The sequence below is a fragment of the Ambystoma mexicanum genome, chromosome 14 (genome assembly GCF_040938575.1).
Source record: "Ambystoma mexicanum isolate Mex_15411 chromosome 14, UKY_AmexF1_1, whole genome shotgun sequence".
Classification (NCBI taxonomy): domain Eukaryota; kingdom Metazoa; phylum Chordata; class Amphibia; order Caudata; family Ambystomatidae; genus Ambystoma; species Ambystoma mexicanum.
This window is the reverse complement of record NC_090940.1, coordinates 606,570,011-606,586,215: the sequence shown is the minus strand read 5'-3', so window position 1 is coordinate 606,586,215 and position 16,205 is coordinate 606,570,011. Positions and strand designations below refer to the sequence as shown.

Genomic DNA, 16,205 nt, shown 5'->3' with positions numbered 1-16,205 from the left:
CTCCGATCACAGCAGATGGGCCCATGAAAATTAAATGTCAGTCTCCCAGTAGTACTCCACTGAAGGTGGGTGTGTCACACTGTGAAAATGAAGGGGGTTCTATTCCTTGCACTAGTTGCCATCAGGACTGACCAGTGCACCCCAAACAAAATGAGTAAAGCATGGTGAGTGAGCCAAAAGGGCCATATCCCAACAATCGCATAGGATCCAGACAAGCATATATTCCGGGGACCCTATTGAAGTCAATGTAGGAAAGTTCCAAAAAGAGAACTTTACTAACAGATTATTTCATGCCCCTCCCCAGAGGGCTTTCAGAAAATCTCACTATCCTTCTTTTTTCTCCTTCCTGGGTTCTTGCTGATTTACCAGCAGTTGCTTTTATTTTAAAGTTCATTAACTGGTGGAAAGAGTAGGGGATTTACAAGGGCTGTCGCCAAGGCTTCCTGACGGTGACACCCATTTTACAAACTCCTGGCACATTTGCAGTAATGGCCATGTACTCAGTTTGGTTTACATCCAGGACAACCATTTCTTGTCCAAATGTTCCCAATTTGACAATCCATTTTACTTCCATTGTACAACACGCCCAGTTGGCATAATCCCAGTTGGTCCTACCACCAGTTTAATATCCCTAGGATACAGTTTCCAAAATCCCTGCGTACTTGTAATTTATTTATTGAGTGTATTGGTATGGTGCCTATGCAATAAATGGGGTTTCCAGGCGCCACAAGACAGGATTTGGAAGGAACTGGGAGGGGGTAGGGGATATGGTCCTACTAGGCACTGGGACATTCGGATTGTGAAAGTACAGTACGAGAAGTGCAAGACAAAAGGGATTGGGGGTGAGAATCAAGGGGGGAAGCCCAGGGTAATGTGCAAGTGCTGTAGGGAATCCAGAACGGAATAAGTGCCAGGCGGGACAGCTGGCTAAATGTGAGGGTGCACCATGCTCGTGTAGGAGGACCAACCACTCAGGATCGGGGGGTGGGGTGTTGTGGGCCGGTGGGGGGGGGGGGCAAAGGATGTCAGTGGGGGTGGCGGTGGGTTCTGGTATAGACTGGACAAGAGGACCTGGTAACCTGTGAGGGACCAGACTGCAGGTCAACGGTGGCAGATGGGAACATTAGCTAGGGTGGGAGGGCGAGAGAGAGAAAGAAATGGAGAGGAGCAGGGTTTTGAGAAGTTTCCAGAATTTAAGAAGGTCAGGCTCAAGTCTGAGTGAGGCAGGGAGGCTGTTCCAGAGGTATGCCCCTGCTAAAGAACGAGATCTACACCCCACTCTCTACTTAGAGAAACATTTGATCAGCAGAGTTGGAGCTAGAGGACCGAAGGACCCTAGCAGGGAGGTATTAAGGTAGATCGAGTTGGATATAGCGGGTTCTCAGGCCCCATAAAGCCTTGTGGATGATGCAGAGGGTTTTGAATTATATCCTCGCAACCACAGGGTGCCAGTAGAGCGGTTTTAGAGCTGAAGAGATGCAGTATGTTGATGATCCCAGCATGCGGAATCCAAATCTCACCTACTGCACAGTCTTGATAGGTTTCTAGTCTAACAATCTCACTATACTCCAATTTTATAGTTCCAGTTAGCACAGTAATACATATCCCCAATTGGCACATTTCCACTTTATTTCAAGATATGTAAACTAATTTGCAGTACACAGTATTCCCGGTTTACTGTTGCATAATTAATTTTAATCCCAAATTCACAAAATCTCAATATATATCCAGTCTTGAAAATATCAGTATAAAATCAATTTTAAAATGTGTGTGACTCCAAGTCTTCAAGTGAACTGCCAGTGCTCCCCTTTAATCATTCATTCAATTGAGTGTTTTGGGGACATTTGAAGCTGAATGGCAGTCTTGAGAAATATTTTGATCAAACATGTAAATATGATTTTATCGGTCAAACACGTTCCTTAAGGATAGCCATAGCTCTCCTCCAAATGAATAGTTTTTTCATAATTGGTTGAAAGAAGGGTCCTTTATATATGTACATCAATAAAAGTGGAAACCAGTCAATATAAGCCTTTTTACACTGGATAGGAACATCAGAATGTTTCTGAAGTGGACCTTATAGTTGCAAACTGGCAGATTTTTAAAATATATTTTATTGACCATTTAAAAAAAAATGTAGCTGGATCCATCCATAACCCTGCGGGGTTTTCTTGGCTACTACCCCCTTCTCCCACCCTCCAATATCACAAACAGCGGTCCTAGTTGCTGAACTAGACTTCTGAAAACAATACCATAGTTGGAGGACCTCTAAAAATGTAAGCAGGGCAGATTATTACAGTTATATGATTGAACTGAAGAATAAGACCAGGGTGGCAATTACGTGCAGTTAGTATCTGGTTGATGGTGTACATCCTTGCTTAAATAGCCATTCACAGTTCTTGGACATGGTGCGAATATGTATTTAACAGGTGTAATGCTCTTTTTTAGGGGAACAAGTGTCTTCTAAGCTGTATTTCTCCAGCATGGGGTCTGGTATGGATTCACATGCTCCTGAATATTCCCCCTTCGTCAGGCCGGAATCCTCGGTAAAATAAGTTTCACTTTCAAACTGTATTTCTTCTATAACACTGAGCTCTGGGTCATACTGCTCCCAGCAAACGACTGCACTCTCCCTAAACCCCTCCTCTGGTAGCAATCTTCAGAGTTGTACTGCACTTTCAAGTGTTGGGAGGTCTTGTTTTTTGCTCTGTGCACTTATATATGTTTTCAAGCTTTTTTTTCCAGTAAAATTCTTTATTTTTTTTGCAAATAGAACCAGTGTGCTCTTTCTCTACACCGGCTGGCAAGTGGGCACCCGTTTGTCGGTGAATTTCAGCGCTTCTCAAGGGCGAGAATCGTCAGTTTCATTGACTATTCCCAAAGGCCATCTGGCCTACTCCGCACTCCGGACTATGTCGGTGGAGGAGGGGGGGGGGGAGCTCCCTGTTCAAGCTCTGGTCCTGCTGCAGCCTGCGGAATGTTTGTAGAGGAAAAACACCTCCAGTGCCTCTGTCTTCATCTGGATCACAAGGAATCTTATTGTGAAATCTGCCTCGGGCTCTCCAAACGAACCACAAAGGATTGTCGCAGTAGACTGGTGGCGTGGCTCAGTGCCAAGGCCGCTGCCCTGGGTGGATAGCAGGGGCATGCCTGACCCAGGACTGGCTGATCCGAAGAGCAGGCTTCGGAGTCCTTTGAGGGTGGTCCATCTGTGCGGGCCCAAGACGAGACCAAGCACAGTCGTTTTCCGTCAGGGGCGCCACGCAAGCTGGCCCCGCAATGGGTAGGGCACGCTCATCTTCACCATCTGCCTCCATCTCCAGCCCTCGCTCCAGCTTGTGCTCAAAGAGGACATCGGCAAAGCTACAGGAAAAGCCAGAGGAAGTATAGGCTGGAGAAAAAGTACCGGGTGCCGGAGTCCGCACCCAAGTGCCTACGTTGGCAGCCTTTGCCAGACTCTGTCTCGGTGGCAGTGAGAAAGAAGTCATTAACCCCTCATCTCCGTTCTGCGGGATTGCGAGGAGAAAGGTGATCTCGGCTGCGCCAACAGTCAAGGCAGCTAACGCACTTGCAATCCTGGCCAGATACGACACAGCTGTGGTATAAAATGGCCCTGCTGCTGGATTTTCTACCCGACGATAAGCGTGTGGAGTTGCTTTCCATTCTCCAGGAGGGGAGGTGGTTTCTGACCATGCCATCATGGTGGCCCTTGACGACGTGTACACAGGGTTCCGGCAGATGGGGAACGGTGTCTGCCTCAGTTGTCGTGACTTGCTGAAAGCCACCAACTTACGTCAGGAGGTCCAAGCGAGGGTGCTGGACATGCCCTTCAGGGATAACCTTTTTGGGAAGGCTGTCGGCTATCATTGCAGGTCATCGGAGACGGCCCATGCCCTGGCCATTCAACAACTACGCCCTTCCTTTCATGGCTGCGGTGGGACGTCCGGCAGATCGGTGAAAGGTTTTGGTGGAGGGGTCCACTTTGTACCGCCAACCCTCCCGGTCCACGACCTAGGAGGCCTACAGAGACCATTCCAAGGCTTTCGGTGGAGGTGGCCATCGTCTCTCCCAAGGTGGCACGCAGCCCCCGAAGCAAGATTTAACTAGCCAGGACGTCGGGCCCCCACCCATGTACCCCGGTGGGAGGCCGGCTGGCGGGCTTCATCGACTATGGACACACTAGTTCCAGCAGAAGTGTCTGCGGATACCTCCGGTGGCCTGGCAGGAGCAGCACATCCCCCAGCTCCTGCAGGAAGTACGGGCCATGATGAGGGACGATGGAGCTAGTTCTAAAGCGACTCTGGGGCTCGGGTCTACTAGCATGCAGTGTCCTAATACCTCCAGTCCCATGGTTACGTTGCAGCACGTGCTCGGCCAACTGGAGGAAGGAGACTTCTTGACGATGCTGGATCTGGAGGACGCTTACTTCCACATCCCCCTTCACTGAAAGCATTGCCAGTTCCTGCACTTCGTAGTACAGGGAAGGCACTACCACTTCAAGGCCCTCCCCTTCGGACTGAATTCGGCACCCTGGGTGTTTACAAAGTGCCAGGCATCAGTGGCGGCCCATCTGCGTCTACAGAGGCTACACGTGTACCCGTAACTCGCTGACTGGCTCATCCGGGCCAGTTCACAAGAGTTAGCCGTCGGATGCATGGATACGACTGTCCAACTGCTGACGGATCTGCGGTTCTCCAACAATTATTCTAAGTCCTGCTTGACACCATTGTAGAATGCACTGTTCTTAGGAGCCAGACTTGATAGTCTCCCGCCGAGCCTCGCCCTCAGAGGTGAGTAGCGGCCATTCTGTGGTGCAACGGCTGTTGGCACTGAAGACCGCCACAGTGCGGACCATCAAGTCGCTGCTCGGCATGATGTTGTGCATCTACCTGATCAGGTTTGGCAGGTTGCGGATACGACACCTTCAGGAATTCCTGGACGCTCGGTGGATGCAGGTGTCCGGAAGCTTCATGGCAAGATTGCTCTCGACCAGGAGTTCTGTTGAGCGATAATGTGGTGGGGTGTGCGCTCCAACATCGCCGGAGGCACAGGTTTCCAGAGGCCCCTCGCACGAGGAGACTGTCACCACGGATGCTTCCCTGGAGGGCTGGGGAGCCCACACCGCACGTCTCCATGCTAGAGGCCTGTGGCTGCCGGAGGAGAGGGCTCTCCACATCAATGTCCTGGAGCTGCGGGCAGTGTTCTGGGCCATCTAGTCATTCCTTCCATGCCTCAAGGGCAAAGTGGTGAGGGTCTTAACAGACAACAACCACCACAATGTTCTACACCCGGAAGCAGGGAGGCACCAGATCCCCAACGCTCTCCAGAGAGGGCAGGACTAGATGTTCCTCATCCCTTTTCACCTGGCGGGAGTCACAAACACCATTGCCGACTGCCATGAGTGGGAACTTGGAAGGGATCAAGTGGAGCGCCTCTTCCGCAAGTGGGGCAGTCCCCAAATAGATCTATTTGCGACGGCGAGTAACTCTTAAGTTTGCCCGCAGTTCCCACCAGCTGAAGAGCATGGGCAACGCGTTCTCCTTCCTGTCGGAAGGTCTGTTCCTGTAAGCAGCGCCTCTCCTGCTGCGAGTCATCATTCAAATCAAACGGTGCTGATGCAGTATGATCCTCGTCGCCCCGGCGTGGCCGAAGCAGATATGGTACCTGGACCTTCTCAGCCTGCCAACGTCGCCTCCAGTCAAGCTGCCAGTGCTAACAGATGTGCTCACCAGAGAAGGTGGCGCAATCCTGCATCACGACCCAGGATCGCTGAACCTGAAGGCTTGGCTGCTGCAGCCTTGGAGTTCGAAGGGTATGAGCTGCCAGCGGACTGCAGGGAGGTCCTTGCCAGGGCAGAACATCGTGGCTCTTGTGTTATGGGCACAAGTGGAAGTGGTTTGCTACATGGTGCCGGTACCAGAAGATCAACCCTCTGAGGGTCACAGCCCCGCAGATTCTTCTGTACTTGTTGTCATTGGCCAAGGCGGGGCTGGCGCGCACGCCTCTATCAAAGTGCATCTGGCGGCCATCTCTCGCTCCCACCTTCTCGTCAAGGAGTTCCTCAAAGGACTGTTTAGATCGTTCCCACTAGTGAAGGTGCCTGCCCTTGCGTGTGAACTCGACGTGGTGCTGACGAGGCTTTTGAGGGGTTGAGGTGCCTTCAAGCCTATGAATCGGGCCCCTCTCGTTCCTTTCATGGAAGACAGCTTTCCTTTGTGGCCATCAACTGCCAGGAGGGTAGGGGAGCGGGGGGGTCCAGGCGCTGTCCTGCAACGGCCTTTTCTGACTTTTCACAACACACGGGTGGTGCTACTGACGCACCCCTCCTTCATGCCAAAGGTTCTGTCAGAATTCCACTGCAACGAGCCTTTGGTGTGTTGCTTGTGTTCTTTCTGAATCCTTTGTCGCCGGCTGAAAGGACTTTGCACCCGAAGGATGTGGCTTGTGCATGCCACAGAGCTTCAGAGCACGAAGAGTTTCTTGAAGACGCCTCAACTATTCGTAAACTTTGGTCTTGTGAACCATGGGAAGGCCTTGTCCAAGGCTTCCATCTCCAGGTGGCTCGTCGGCTGTATCACACACTGTCAGTTGGCAAACCAACCGCTGCCCGGCCGTCGGAGCTCATTCCACTAGAGCCGATTGCTGCGATGACAGTATTCTTGTCTGGTTGCTGGACATCTGCAGGGCTGCTACGTGGAGGTCCACGCACAGCTTCACAAGATTCTACTGTGTCGATGGGGATTTCAGATGGGAGTCCAGGGTCGGCCAAGCAGTGCTACGCAACCTGTTCGCTTGAAGGTGAGCCTGTTCCGGAGGTAAGGTATTGCTTCTGTTGAGCATTGCCACCTCCCGTGGTTGTGTAACGTACTGCTATGTATTCTTTATTCATGAGCATGTGCATCCGTGCCAGACCCCTTGCTGGTGAAGGAACAAGTTACTTATCTGTAACTATTGTTCTCCAGAATGGGTCTGGCATGGATTCACATGCAAACCCTCCCTCCTGCCCCACTGCAGCTCTTGTTCATACTGCCCACTGTATGTGTTACCAAACCTTAAGATGGCTGTAAGAGAAGGGGCTTAGGCAGAGGGCAGTCATTGGCTGGGGGCAGTATGACCCAGAGCTCAGTGATTGGTTTAGAGGAGAAATACAGTTAGTGAACGTGAACTCTTGTTTTCTTTTATCGATTGATTCCTGGGCCTGACGACTGGGAATATTCATGAGCATGTGAATCCATGCCAGACCCATGCTGGAGAACAATAGTTACAGGTAAGTATCTTGTTCCTTTGTCAGCATATACAGTAATACCTAAGCGTGCTTAACCTTCTGTTGGATGTGTGCCTTTTTTTCATTGCACAATTATGTATGAGCTGTTACAAAATGTTGCTTCTACAGGCCGTTCCCAAAAGCACCCCAAGGTCATCTCAGCCAGCTGGAGTAAAGATCCCTACTTGCAAAATAAGTTTGAAGGAAACTTTTTTAACATCACCTGAGGAGCTGTACCGAATCTTTTTAACTCCAGAGGTAAGCGCATGCGTCATCAGTCAGTCATGGACTACCACTTTATTTTTTTCTTTTAATTCTAGATTTTGCTCGTCACTTGTATAGTGGAACCTATTTAGAGTCTCAATATGAAAGAAAACAGTTGAGCTAAAAAATTTAAAGAAATGACATTATTTAACATTGTTTAAAATTGTTGAACTATAGAAGGATCTAGTCGTTCCCTCCAGTTGGGTTCTCCATCATGGGATCTCATCCCCTTCTTCTGTATGGAGTGCGCCATCTGTCTCATTTTGTCTCTCATTTTTAAAACCATGCAAAACTCGGGTGTTTGAGGAATATATTTGTTTTTGCAACTTTACAATTTTTTTTCTTAAATGGAATGCAAGAATATCTGCTGAATGTATGATCCTGAACTATTTTTAGTTCTCGATCAGTAGCTTAACTGATTTGGTTTTGGGGCCAGTGGTGGGTCCTTAAGGCTATCAGTTTGAGGTACGCTGTTGTCACTTAAGTCTTTCTAGCACTACTACCTACTTTTGGACTGGGGAACTTGGTTCCCCTCTTCCCTTTTTACTTTAAGGGCATTTTTACCATAACCAGTGTAGCCCAGGCAGGCTGGTGGCTTTGGTACCTCATTTCTCATGTTTTCTTTTTTTTTTTTTTTTTTTTAGGGGGTGGGGGTGAACTCCTGCAATTTTTTATTATTTTTTTTTATTTTTTTATTTTTTACAACTTGCGAAACATTTTACCACTTCAGTGGCCAAAATGGCTACTCTCGTTCATGCCCTGTGTTTTTGCTTCTTTTTTGGCGGTCTTCCTCCCAGACAGGTGTTTGGAAAGGCCTTCAATGGTACTAATCGTGGGCTTTGGCCAGAGCCTTAGAAGCAGCCGTTGTGTGCTGGAGACTGGTTTGGACTGGGCAGGGAATCATGGGGCTCCCAATCCCCAGAGTGAAGTCATGATTACTTCTGAGCTGGTTGTCCATAATTGGATAGATTCTGAATTTGAATGTTGCAGGACCTCTGATAGTGGGATCTGGAGTGCTTGAGTGAGTCCACCACAAACTACAGGACCAAATTGCGAGCAGCCACAGAGGGACTCTAGAAAGCTGTTGCTGCAGCAAATGCTGCTAAAGCCAACTCTATGATGATACAGCTCTTCTCTTCATCAAGCAGGTGAGGCCTACACAGTGTGTTTATAAGCGGGCCTGTGGGAAAAGCTGGTTGACCGGTCTGCACTACTTTAGAAATGTTTATGCAGATTGCATCTAGTTTTACAGCAACCTCTGGATTGGGGAAATCCAGTGTGCCTGGATATTGCGCATTTATCTGTGCTGCACAAGTTGCTGGGCAACCTTTTTTAGAGACCAGACCAGCTCTTCAACTGAGTGGAGCCTTGCTGGTGCTAAAGTCTCACTAATTCTGCTTTCTTTGCATGCTGTCCTGGGGGCTGCAACCAAGGCCCTATCCCTCTGAAAGCCTGTCGAGCGGTCTTAATTTGAGATCTCAACCGACGCCCCGAGCTGTCAAAAAGAGCCACATATGGACCCCCCCTTGTCCCTAACATGTCAACCAATGGTGTGAACAGACTTACTCAAGGGCCCAGATTTGTGCAGTCTTTGGTGTTCATGGTCGGGGTTTGAGCTGCTGGGCTGCTTCTTATCTTTTTGTGGCCCCCATGTTTCTCATTGAAGGTCTGGTCGTCATCATTTTAATTACCTTTCGCTATGGAAAGGACACCATTTAGGTTTTGCCCTTCTTGCAGGGTCAGATACCCATGGAAGGACGAGCACGATAAGTTTCCATAATTGCCTGCCCCTTTACCACGACGAAGCGCGGTGCACGGCTTGTAGACTCCTTCGACCTAAAACACTTAAGAGCGTTGTGTGAAGCGGTGGGCCGCCTACGGCATGTCACGGGCTGGATCTTCTTGCCGCACCTGCCGGAAGTGACGAGGCACTGGTGATGACTAAGCATCCGTTTCGGATGCTATCGACCTTACGGCGGACACTTCTAGGTCTGACACGCCCGTCCCTGACACCTCCAGGCCTGACACAAGTCACGCTACGGGGACAGCACCCGGCAATGGTTCCATCGAAACTGGTGAAAGCGCCAACAGGACCGCCGAAAATTTAGACTGAATCCTCTGATCTTGAAGATCAACAGCCTTCCTCCGCAGCAGCCGGTAGCGACTGGGCCTTTGAAAATTAAGGGCGCTACCTCAAAATCACATTTGGCCGGCGAAGCGTGCTCAATTGACGCTTTGACGCCCCCTAAGGCCCCGGAATCTACCGCTAAGCCTCCTAGTCAATCGCTAAGCGGAAAATGTCCCACTTGGCCTTCTAGTCTATCCGCAGGCAAAAAAATCTACCGCTAGGCCTCCTGGGCGTACGGCACGCCCCGATTCGCCGGACATCACCGAAAGCATCGCAAGGATTACTTCGGCAGTGGGGTTGATGTCTGAGACGACGAAATGCAAGGAGCGTGTCGCGGACACGTCTAAAGACGCACCACAGCACACCGAGGCTCGCGAAGACTATGAAGACAGCCGGGAGCCTTTGTCTAACACTAATAGTAATATATTTCGGCGGCAAAGGAAGAAAATGAAAATTTTGCACCTTCTAGTTTGTCTAAATGGACCAGGGAAACATTTGAAGGATGCATGAACTGCTTGGAAAGGATTGTCTTGCTTTCAGAGCACCCTACACCCAAGAGACCTCGAGGATCCTCTTTCTGTGTCAACTTTAAGATTTCCTTGGAATTTAGAACCTTCTCAGGAACATTACACTTCTATCCACCCTGAAGATGAAATTCAAATGGACACATATCAAGACATTTAAGATGAGGAAGATACTACCTTCCTACAGGACTACAATGCAGATGACCAGGCGGATGCCATGGACAACTGGGAGGACACTTATCAAGTTGAGACAGAGCCATGGGCGCTCTCTATTCCCAATCAGGACACCGATGTACTGTGTTTGGACTCCCCTCCTTCCACCCTGGCCCGCCAGGCTTCACCAGTAGACGATCAAATGGCCTTTAATACCATCTTGGAGAAGGCAGCCGATTACTTTCAGATCGCCACCCAAGAGGCCATACCTGAACAAGATTTTGTGGAGGACATTCTTAAAGACCCCCCTCCAGTCAAGCCATTCCTCTCCTAAACTCCATCAAAAGGAGATTGGTTCCTTCTCTTGTCGCGCCAGCCCAGACCAGGGAAGTAAATCCAAGGGTGGAGAAATTATTTCAGCCATCGCCTACTGACCCTCAATATATTAAAAGCCGCGCCACCCCCGATTCCCTAGTGGTTACCACCACCTGGAAACAAGCGGGAGTACCCTCTGCTACGGGAGAGGCACCTCCCGATAAGGAGTCAAAAAGATGGTATGCCTTAGGTAAACGTATTACCGCGGCAGCTGCTTTTACCACGCATGTAGCAAACACCACGTTGCTTGCCAGTTATGCCGATGCACATTGGAACCTTATACAAGAAGGTCTCCAGGAGGTACCTGAACCTGTAAAAACTAAATTACTCGCCATCGTGGCCGAGGGCAGGCAGGTCAACCAAAATGTAATAAAAACCACTCTGGATACTGCGGCGACGGCAGGAATATCCCTGGCTCGGGGCACACTGCTTAAACGGGGCGCTTGGCTCCGAAATTCAGGCTTCAAGCCGGAGACCCAAGCAGCTCTTATTAACAAACCTATCGAAGAGTCTAATCTCTTTTGTAAAGTAGTCGACAATGCTCTAGAGACTGCCAGAAAAGAGCACGAGGCTCTTAAATCCATTCAACAAATCGCACAACCCCCCCCCCCAAATGGGAAGCGGATCCCGCCGGTCCTTTCAAGGCCAATCCAGTTCCACACAAAGCATGTACAATACGGGAGACCACTGGGACTCGGATCAAGCATCCAGCACTCCCGTCATCTATCCACCTAGGGGTCAGCGGCAGAGGCCCCAACTCCAGGGGAGCCACAGTCTCTGGTCAGAAATGACCCACGGATCCAGGTCCCCTCCCATGTCACCCCGGTCGGGGGGCGCTTAACATCTTTCCTTTCGGCATGGGAGGGAATTACATCAGACCATTGGTTTCAAAAAACGGTCGATCATGGGTACTGTGTGGAATTTGCCTGACCATCCCCCCCTGCCCCCCACAATTCAGACCGCCCAAAGCACGACGCCAGACCATCTGCAGATCGTAATACAATTGGAGGCACTTGACGCCATAGAAGCCGTCCCTATTCTTCAGGTAACCAAGGGTATTTATTCAGTGTACTTCCTTGTACCCAAAAAGGATCAGGGGGATTACATGGCGACATTGGACATGAAAGATACATACTTTCATATTTCAATGTTGCCAGCACACAGAAAATATCTAAGGTTCATGATAGAGGACAGGCACTATCAATTCAAGGTACTGCCCTCAGCATTGCCTTGCGTCAAGGGTGTTTACGAAGGGCTTGGCACCAGCAGCAGCACACCTGCGCAGACTATCCGTCCCCGTTTACCCTTACCTCGACGACTGGCTCATATCGGGACTCTTACGAAACGCGCCTAAGGAATACTTGGAAGACTATAGACCTCCTGTTCAATCTGGGATTCTCCCATCAATGAGAAGAAATCCAGCTTAGACCCCAGTAAAGTCAAACAATTTCTAGGGGCCCTAATTGGGACAAAGGACGGCCTAGTCTTCCCATCCAACGAGAGGGTTCAGAACATGCTTTCTCAGATCCCTCAATACGTAGCCAGTCGGGAAGTGACGGTACGCAAGGCCATGCGCTTGCTAGGTATGATTGCGTCATGCATTTACTTTCCCCACGCGCGGCTGTGCATGCGCCCCATGCAAGAGTGGCTCAAACAGCCAGTGGTGTCAGGCCAGCAGACAATGGAAAGGACTGGTAGCAACCAACCATATAAATCTGTTAGAGCTATTAATGATGTCCAAAGCACTTAAGGCCTTTCAGACATGGCTACAAGGGAAAACAGTTCTGGTCCTGACGGACAGCTCCACAACCACGTATTACCTAAACAAAGGGGGGGGCACACACTCTCCAGGGCTATCCAAGCTGTCCCAAAAAAATTTGGATGTGGGCTCCCAAACACAGGATGTTCCTGTTGTCTAAACACGCTCCAGCGGAACTCCATCTTCTAGCAGACTTGCTCAGCAGAGATTTCCCACTGCCCAGAATATATTAATGGCGTCTACACAAAGATGGTGCACAAGATGCACCAAGAACCAGTCACCATGATTTTGGTGGCCTCCATGTGGGCCCGCCAACCCTGGTTTGCTCCTCTAATGGAAATGCCCCCCCACCCCATGAGACTACCCTGCACGTACAACATGTTGTCCCGGGACGGGGGAAAGACTCTACACCCATGCCGGCAAGCTCGGAACTTAGCAGCCTGGCTCCTGAGGTCATAGTTTGCACACATGCATGGACATACTCTGGGAAGCTAGAAAACCTAACACCTGTTATTGCTATTCCAGTAAGTGGAAACGCTTTGTCATCTGGTGTAAAGCCAAGGGCGTCAATCCCATTGACTGCTCACCTACCCACATTGTGTTGTACCTAACTCATTTGTTAGCCTCGGGGTTGGTTTTTAATTCCCTAAAGGTTCATCTAGTGGCTGTCAGCCTACACTACGTCACAACAGAAAGTGTTGGGGTGGAAAATAACAGTTATTAAGACTTTTATGGAAGGGGTTAAGAGAATTCCTCAACCCCCCCCCCCCACCAATTTGTAACCCAGCTCCCGGATGGGATCTAAATGTGGTTTTGACCAGACTCCTGGGGTCTCCCTTTGAACCAATGCATAAAGCAAGTCTAACAGACCTTAATTACAAGACGGCCTTTCTAGTGGCTATCACTTCTATCAGCAGGCTTAGCAAACTACAGCCCCTTTCAGTTCTAGACCCTTTTGTTACAGTCCACAGGGATAAAATGGTTCTGCGCACTCATCCCAGATTTGTGGCTAAATTCATCTCGAAGTTCCATGTGAACCAGTAAATCGAACTACCCACTTTCTTCCAGAATCCCACTAGCATGGCTGAAAGAAGCCTACACACACTAGATGTGCGCAGGGCAGACATGTTTTACATGGAAAGAAAGAAACCACTGAGGAAGACAAACCAATTTTTCGTTTCATTGGTAGCTGGTAGAGGTGATCCTGTCTCTAAATCGGCTATCTCAAGGTGGATTGTTCAATGCATCACACTGTTTCTCTCTTGCTAAGAGAGAACTGATCTTCAAGCCTAGAGCACACACTACTCTGGGCACTGGGGCTTCCATAGCATTCATTGCAAATGTTCCCCTTGAGTCCATTTGCAAAGCGGCAACCTGGAGTTCTGTACACACCTTTACAAAACACTATTGCATAGACACTCACTCTAGATCTGATTCTCAGGTGGGACAAGCAGTATTAAGACATCTTTTCACTACTGTTCCTTCTCACAACCCACCTCCAACTCCGGGTACTTCTCGCTAGTCTATGCACAGCATGTGATTCTATGCAGATAACCAGCATCAGAAGACCTGCATTACTCATCGTAATAGTATTTCTGATGATTGTATCTGCTTAGATTCACATGCGCCCACCCTTCCTCCCCGCTCAGATGGAAGGAACATGGACGTCTTACTAATTTCTCTCTATGTACTCGCTCACAATAGCCTTAGGCTCCCTCATGGCAGAGAAAATACAATCGGAGGGACCTCGGCGCGTGAGGGATTTTGGGTACACTACACGTCACGATACAGATAGTGTTACAGACGCGCCTATGCCGACGTCCCCGAAAGACGAGATGCAATACTCTGCGGTTACCACTGGATGTCTGACCATATGCACAGCATGTGAATCTAAGCAGATACAATCATCAGAAATGCTATTGCGGTGAGTAATGCATGTCTTGTTTATATGGCGCCTACACACGTGTTTTAAAGTGCTTCAAGGCCAGGGAGGGAACAAGTGAAAATACAATGACATTCTTACAGGCCATGAACAGTAAGGATGTGAAATTCTATCGTACTCGGCCTGACGACATTTCAGATAGTGCAAGAGTTAAGACATGGATAAGGAAGGGAGGGGGAGAGTGGGAAGGAAACAGACAGGCCACTACCGTACTAGGCCTGAAAACATTTCAGATGGTGCTGGAGGGAGCGCCGGCGGGAGGGGGGGCGGGGGGACAGGTAAATGGGAAGGGGGAGGAGACGGACGAGGTTGCTATCATACTAGGTTCAGGGACAATTTTGATAGAGCAAGTGCATAGAAGAAAGTAAGGCGGGAAGGAGATGGGGGGGGGGGGGGAGGGAGAGGAGAGAAAAGAGTAAGCAGTCAAAAAGAGCGGAGAAGCAAGAGGGGAGAGCAAATACAATTGCAGAGGTCAGTAGTAACACAATGTTGCAAGGCTGGATACAAGATGAAGATGGGGAACAGCATGATTCAGGGCCACCTTGAGAGAGGTGACGCTCCGTGAAGTCCAAAATAGTCAAATCCACCATTGGCCACAAGACAGTGATGGTTGTTAGGCAGAATTGCATGCAGTACTCGCTGGGACCACCACATACAATTAGGACTACAGGTGTAAGCAAAACCAACCTTTGGTGTAAGTCTGTACTACAGTTTTTGGTAGCAAGCTGAGCAGCCAGGCTTCTCAAGAGGGAATGTGAGCAGTAAAATATGTTACACAGTGGTCTTACAATCACAGTGGTTCAAGTAGACACTTGCTCTCAAGATTTCTTGGTAAAACACTTATTAATTTATTACACAATCATTTAGAAAACGTTCACTACAAGGAGGCAACTTAATATTATGCACAAATATATTTCAGTAACAAACCAATACATTTCTGAGTAAATTAGGCTCCCCTGAAATAGGAGCAAAACAGCACTTCAGTAACTTTAAATGGAAGGAAAAAGGCACAAGTTAATAAAATAGATCACAATACTTTCTTAGGCAGTGCAAATAATTGTAGTTCACTAGAGGACTTGCTTCAGTTCAATAGGCCTAGGCCAAAGTCAACGGACTAGTGTCTTGGATAGGAAAGTACAATTCTTGTAGTAAACGGTAAAGTCTTTGCCAAAGTTCTCACAAGTAGTTTGTATGAAAAAGAATCATATGTTGGGTCACAAGCTGATTAGCCCTGCAAGTTGGGAAAGTTTCACAAACTTTCACTGCGAGAGGCAAGTTCTCTCAATCAGGTTGGCACAGTACCTTAATATGAAGAAAAGGTGCTGCTGAAATCATTGGTTCCTGGCAGTTCCTGCAGATCTCACTGTTCCTGAGCCTCCGTTGTGGGGACAAGAGGGAGGATGTCGGGGGACTCCTGCAATGGGACCGGTCAAACAAGCTGGCAAAATGGAAGATCTTCGGTTTGAGTAGCTGTCGTCAAGCACACAAGTTGGTGTCCTTCCCGCTGGTTAATCCTAACCAGCTCCAAGAATGGTGTCCAGTTGGCTTACGAGTTAATTGGTCCTACCAACTCAAAGGAAGTAGTCGTCCTTGAAGGGCTTCTCTGTCTAGATGAATTTGGCGATTCAGACCTGCAGCAGGGCTTCACTGGGCAAACTAACGGTCCAGGAGTTCCGGCAGCTGTCCTCTTCCAGCTTGTCTTCGGTTTTTTTGTTCCGGTGGTTGACTCTGCTTTCCAGTCCAAGACACTTTTAAACGGTTTTCTCCCATTAATTCCAGCCTAGCTGCCACTCACCCAG

General features: G+C 49.0%; 1 protein-coding gene across 1 annotated transcript in view; it reads left to right on the top strand.

Moving 5' to 3' along the window:
- The window catches only part of AHSA1 (activator of HSP90 ATPase activity 1), a 164,108-nt gene that overhangs the window by 100,913 nt on the left and 46,990 nt on the right, over window positions 1-16,205 (top strand). Inside the window, exon 6 of the mRNA XM_069637993.1 lies at window positions 7,391-7,519. Coding sequence (XP_069494094.1) covers window positions 7,391-7,519 — 129 coding nt within the window. The remainder of the gene's footprint in view (window positions 1-7,390; window positions 7,520-16,205) is intronic.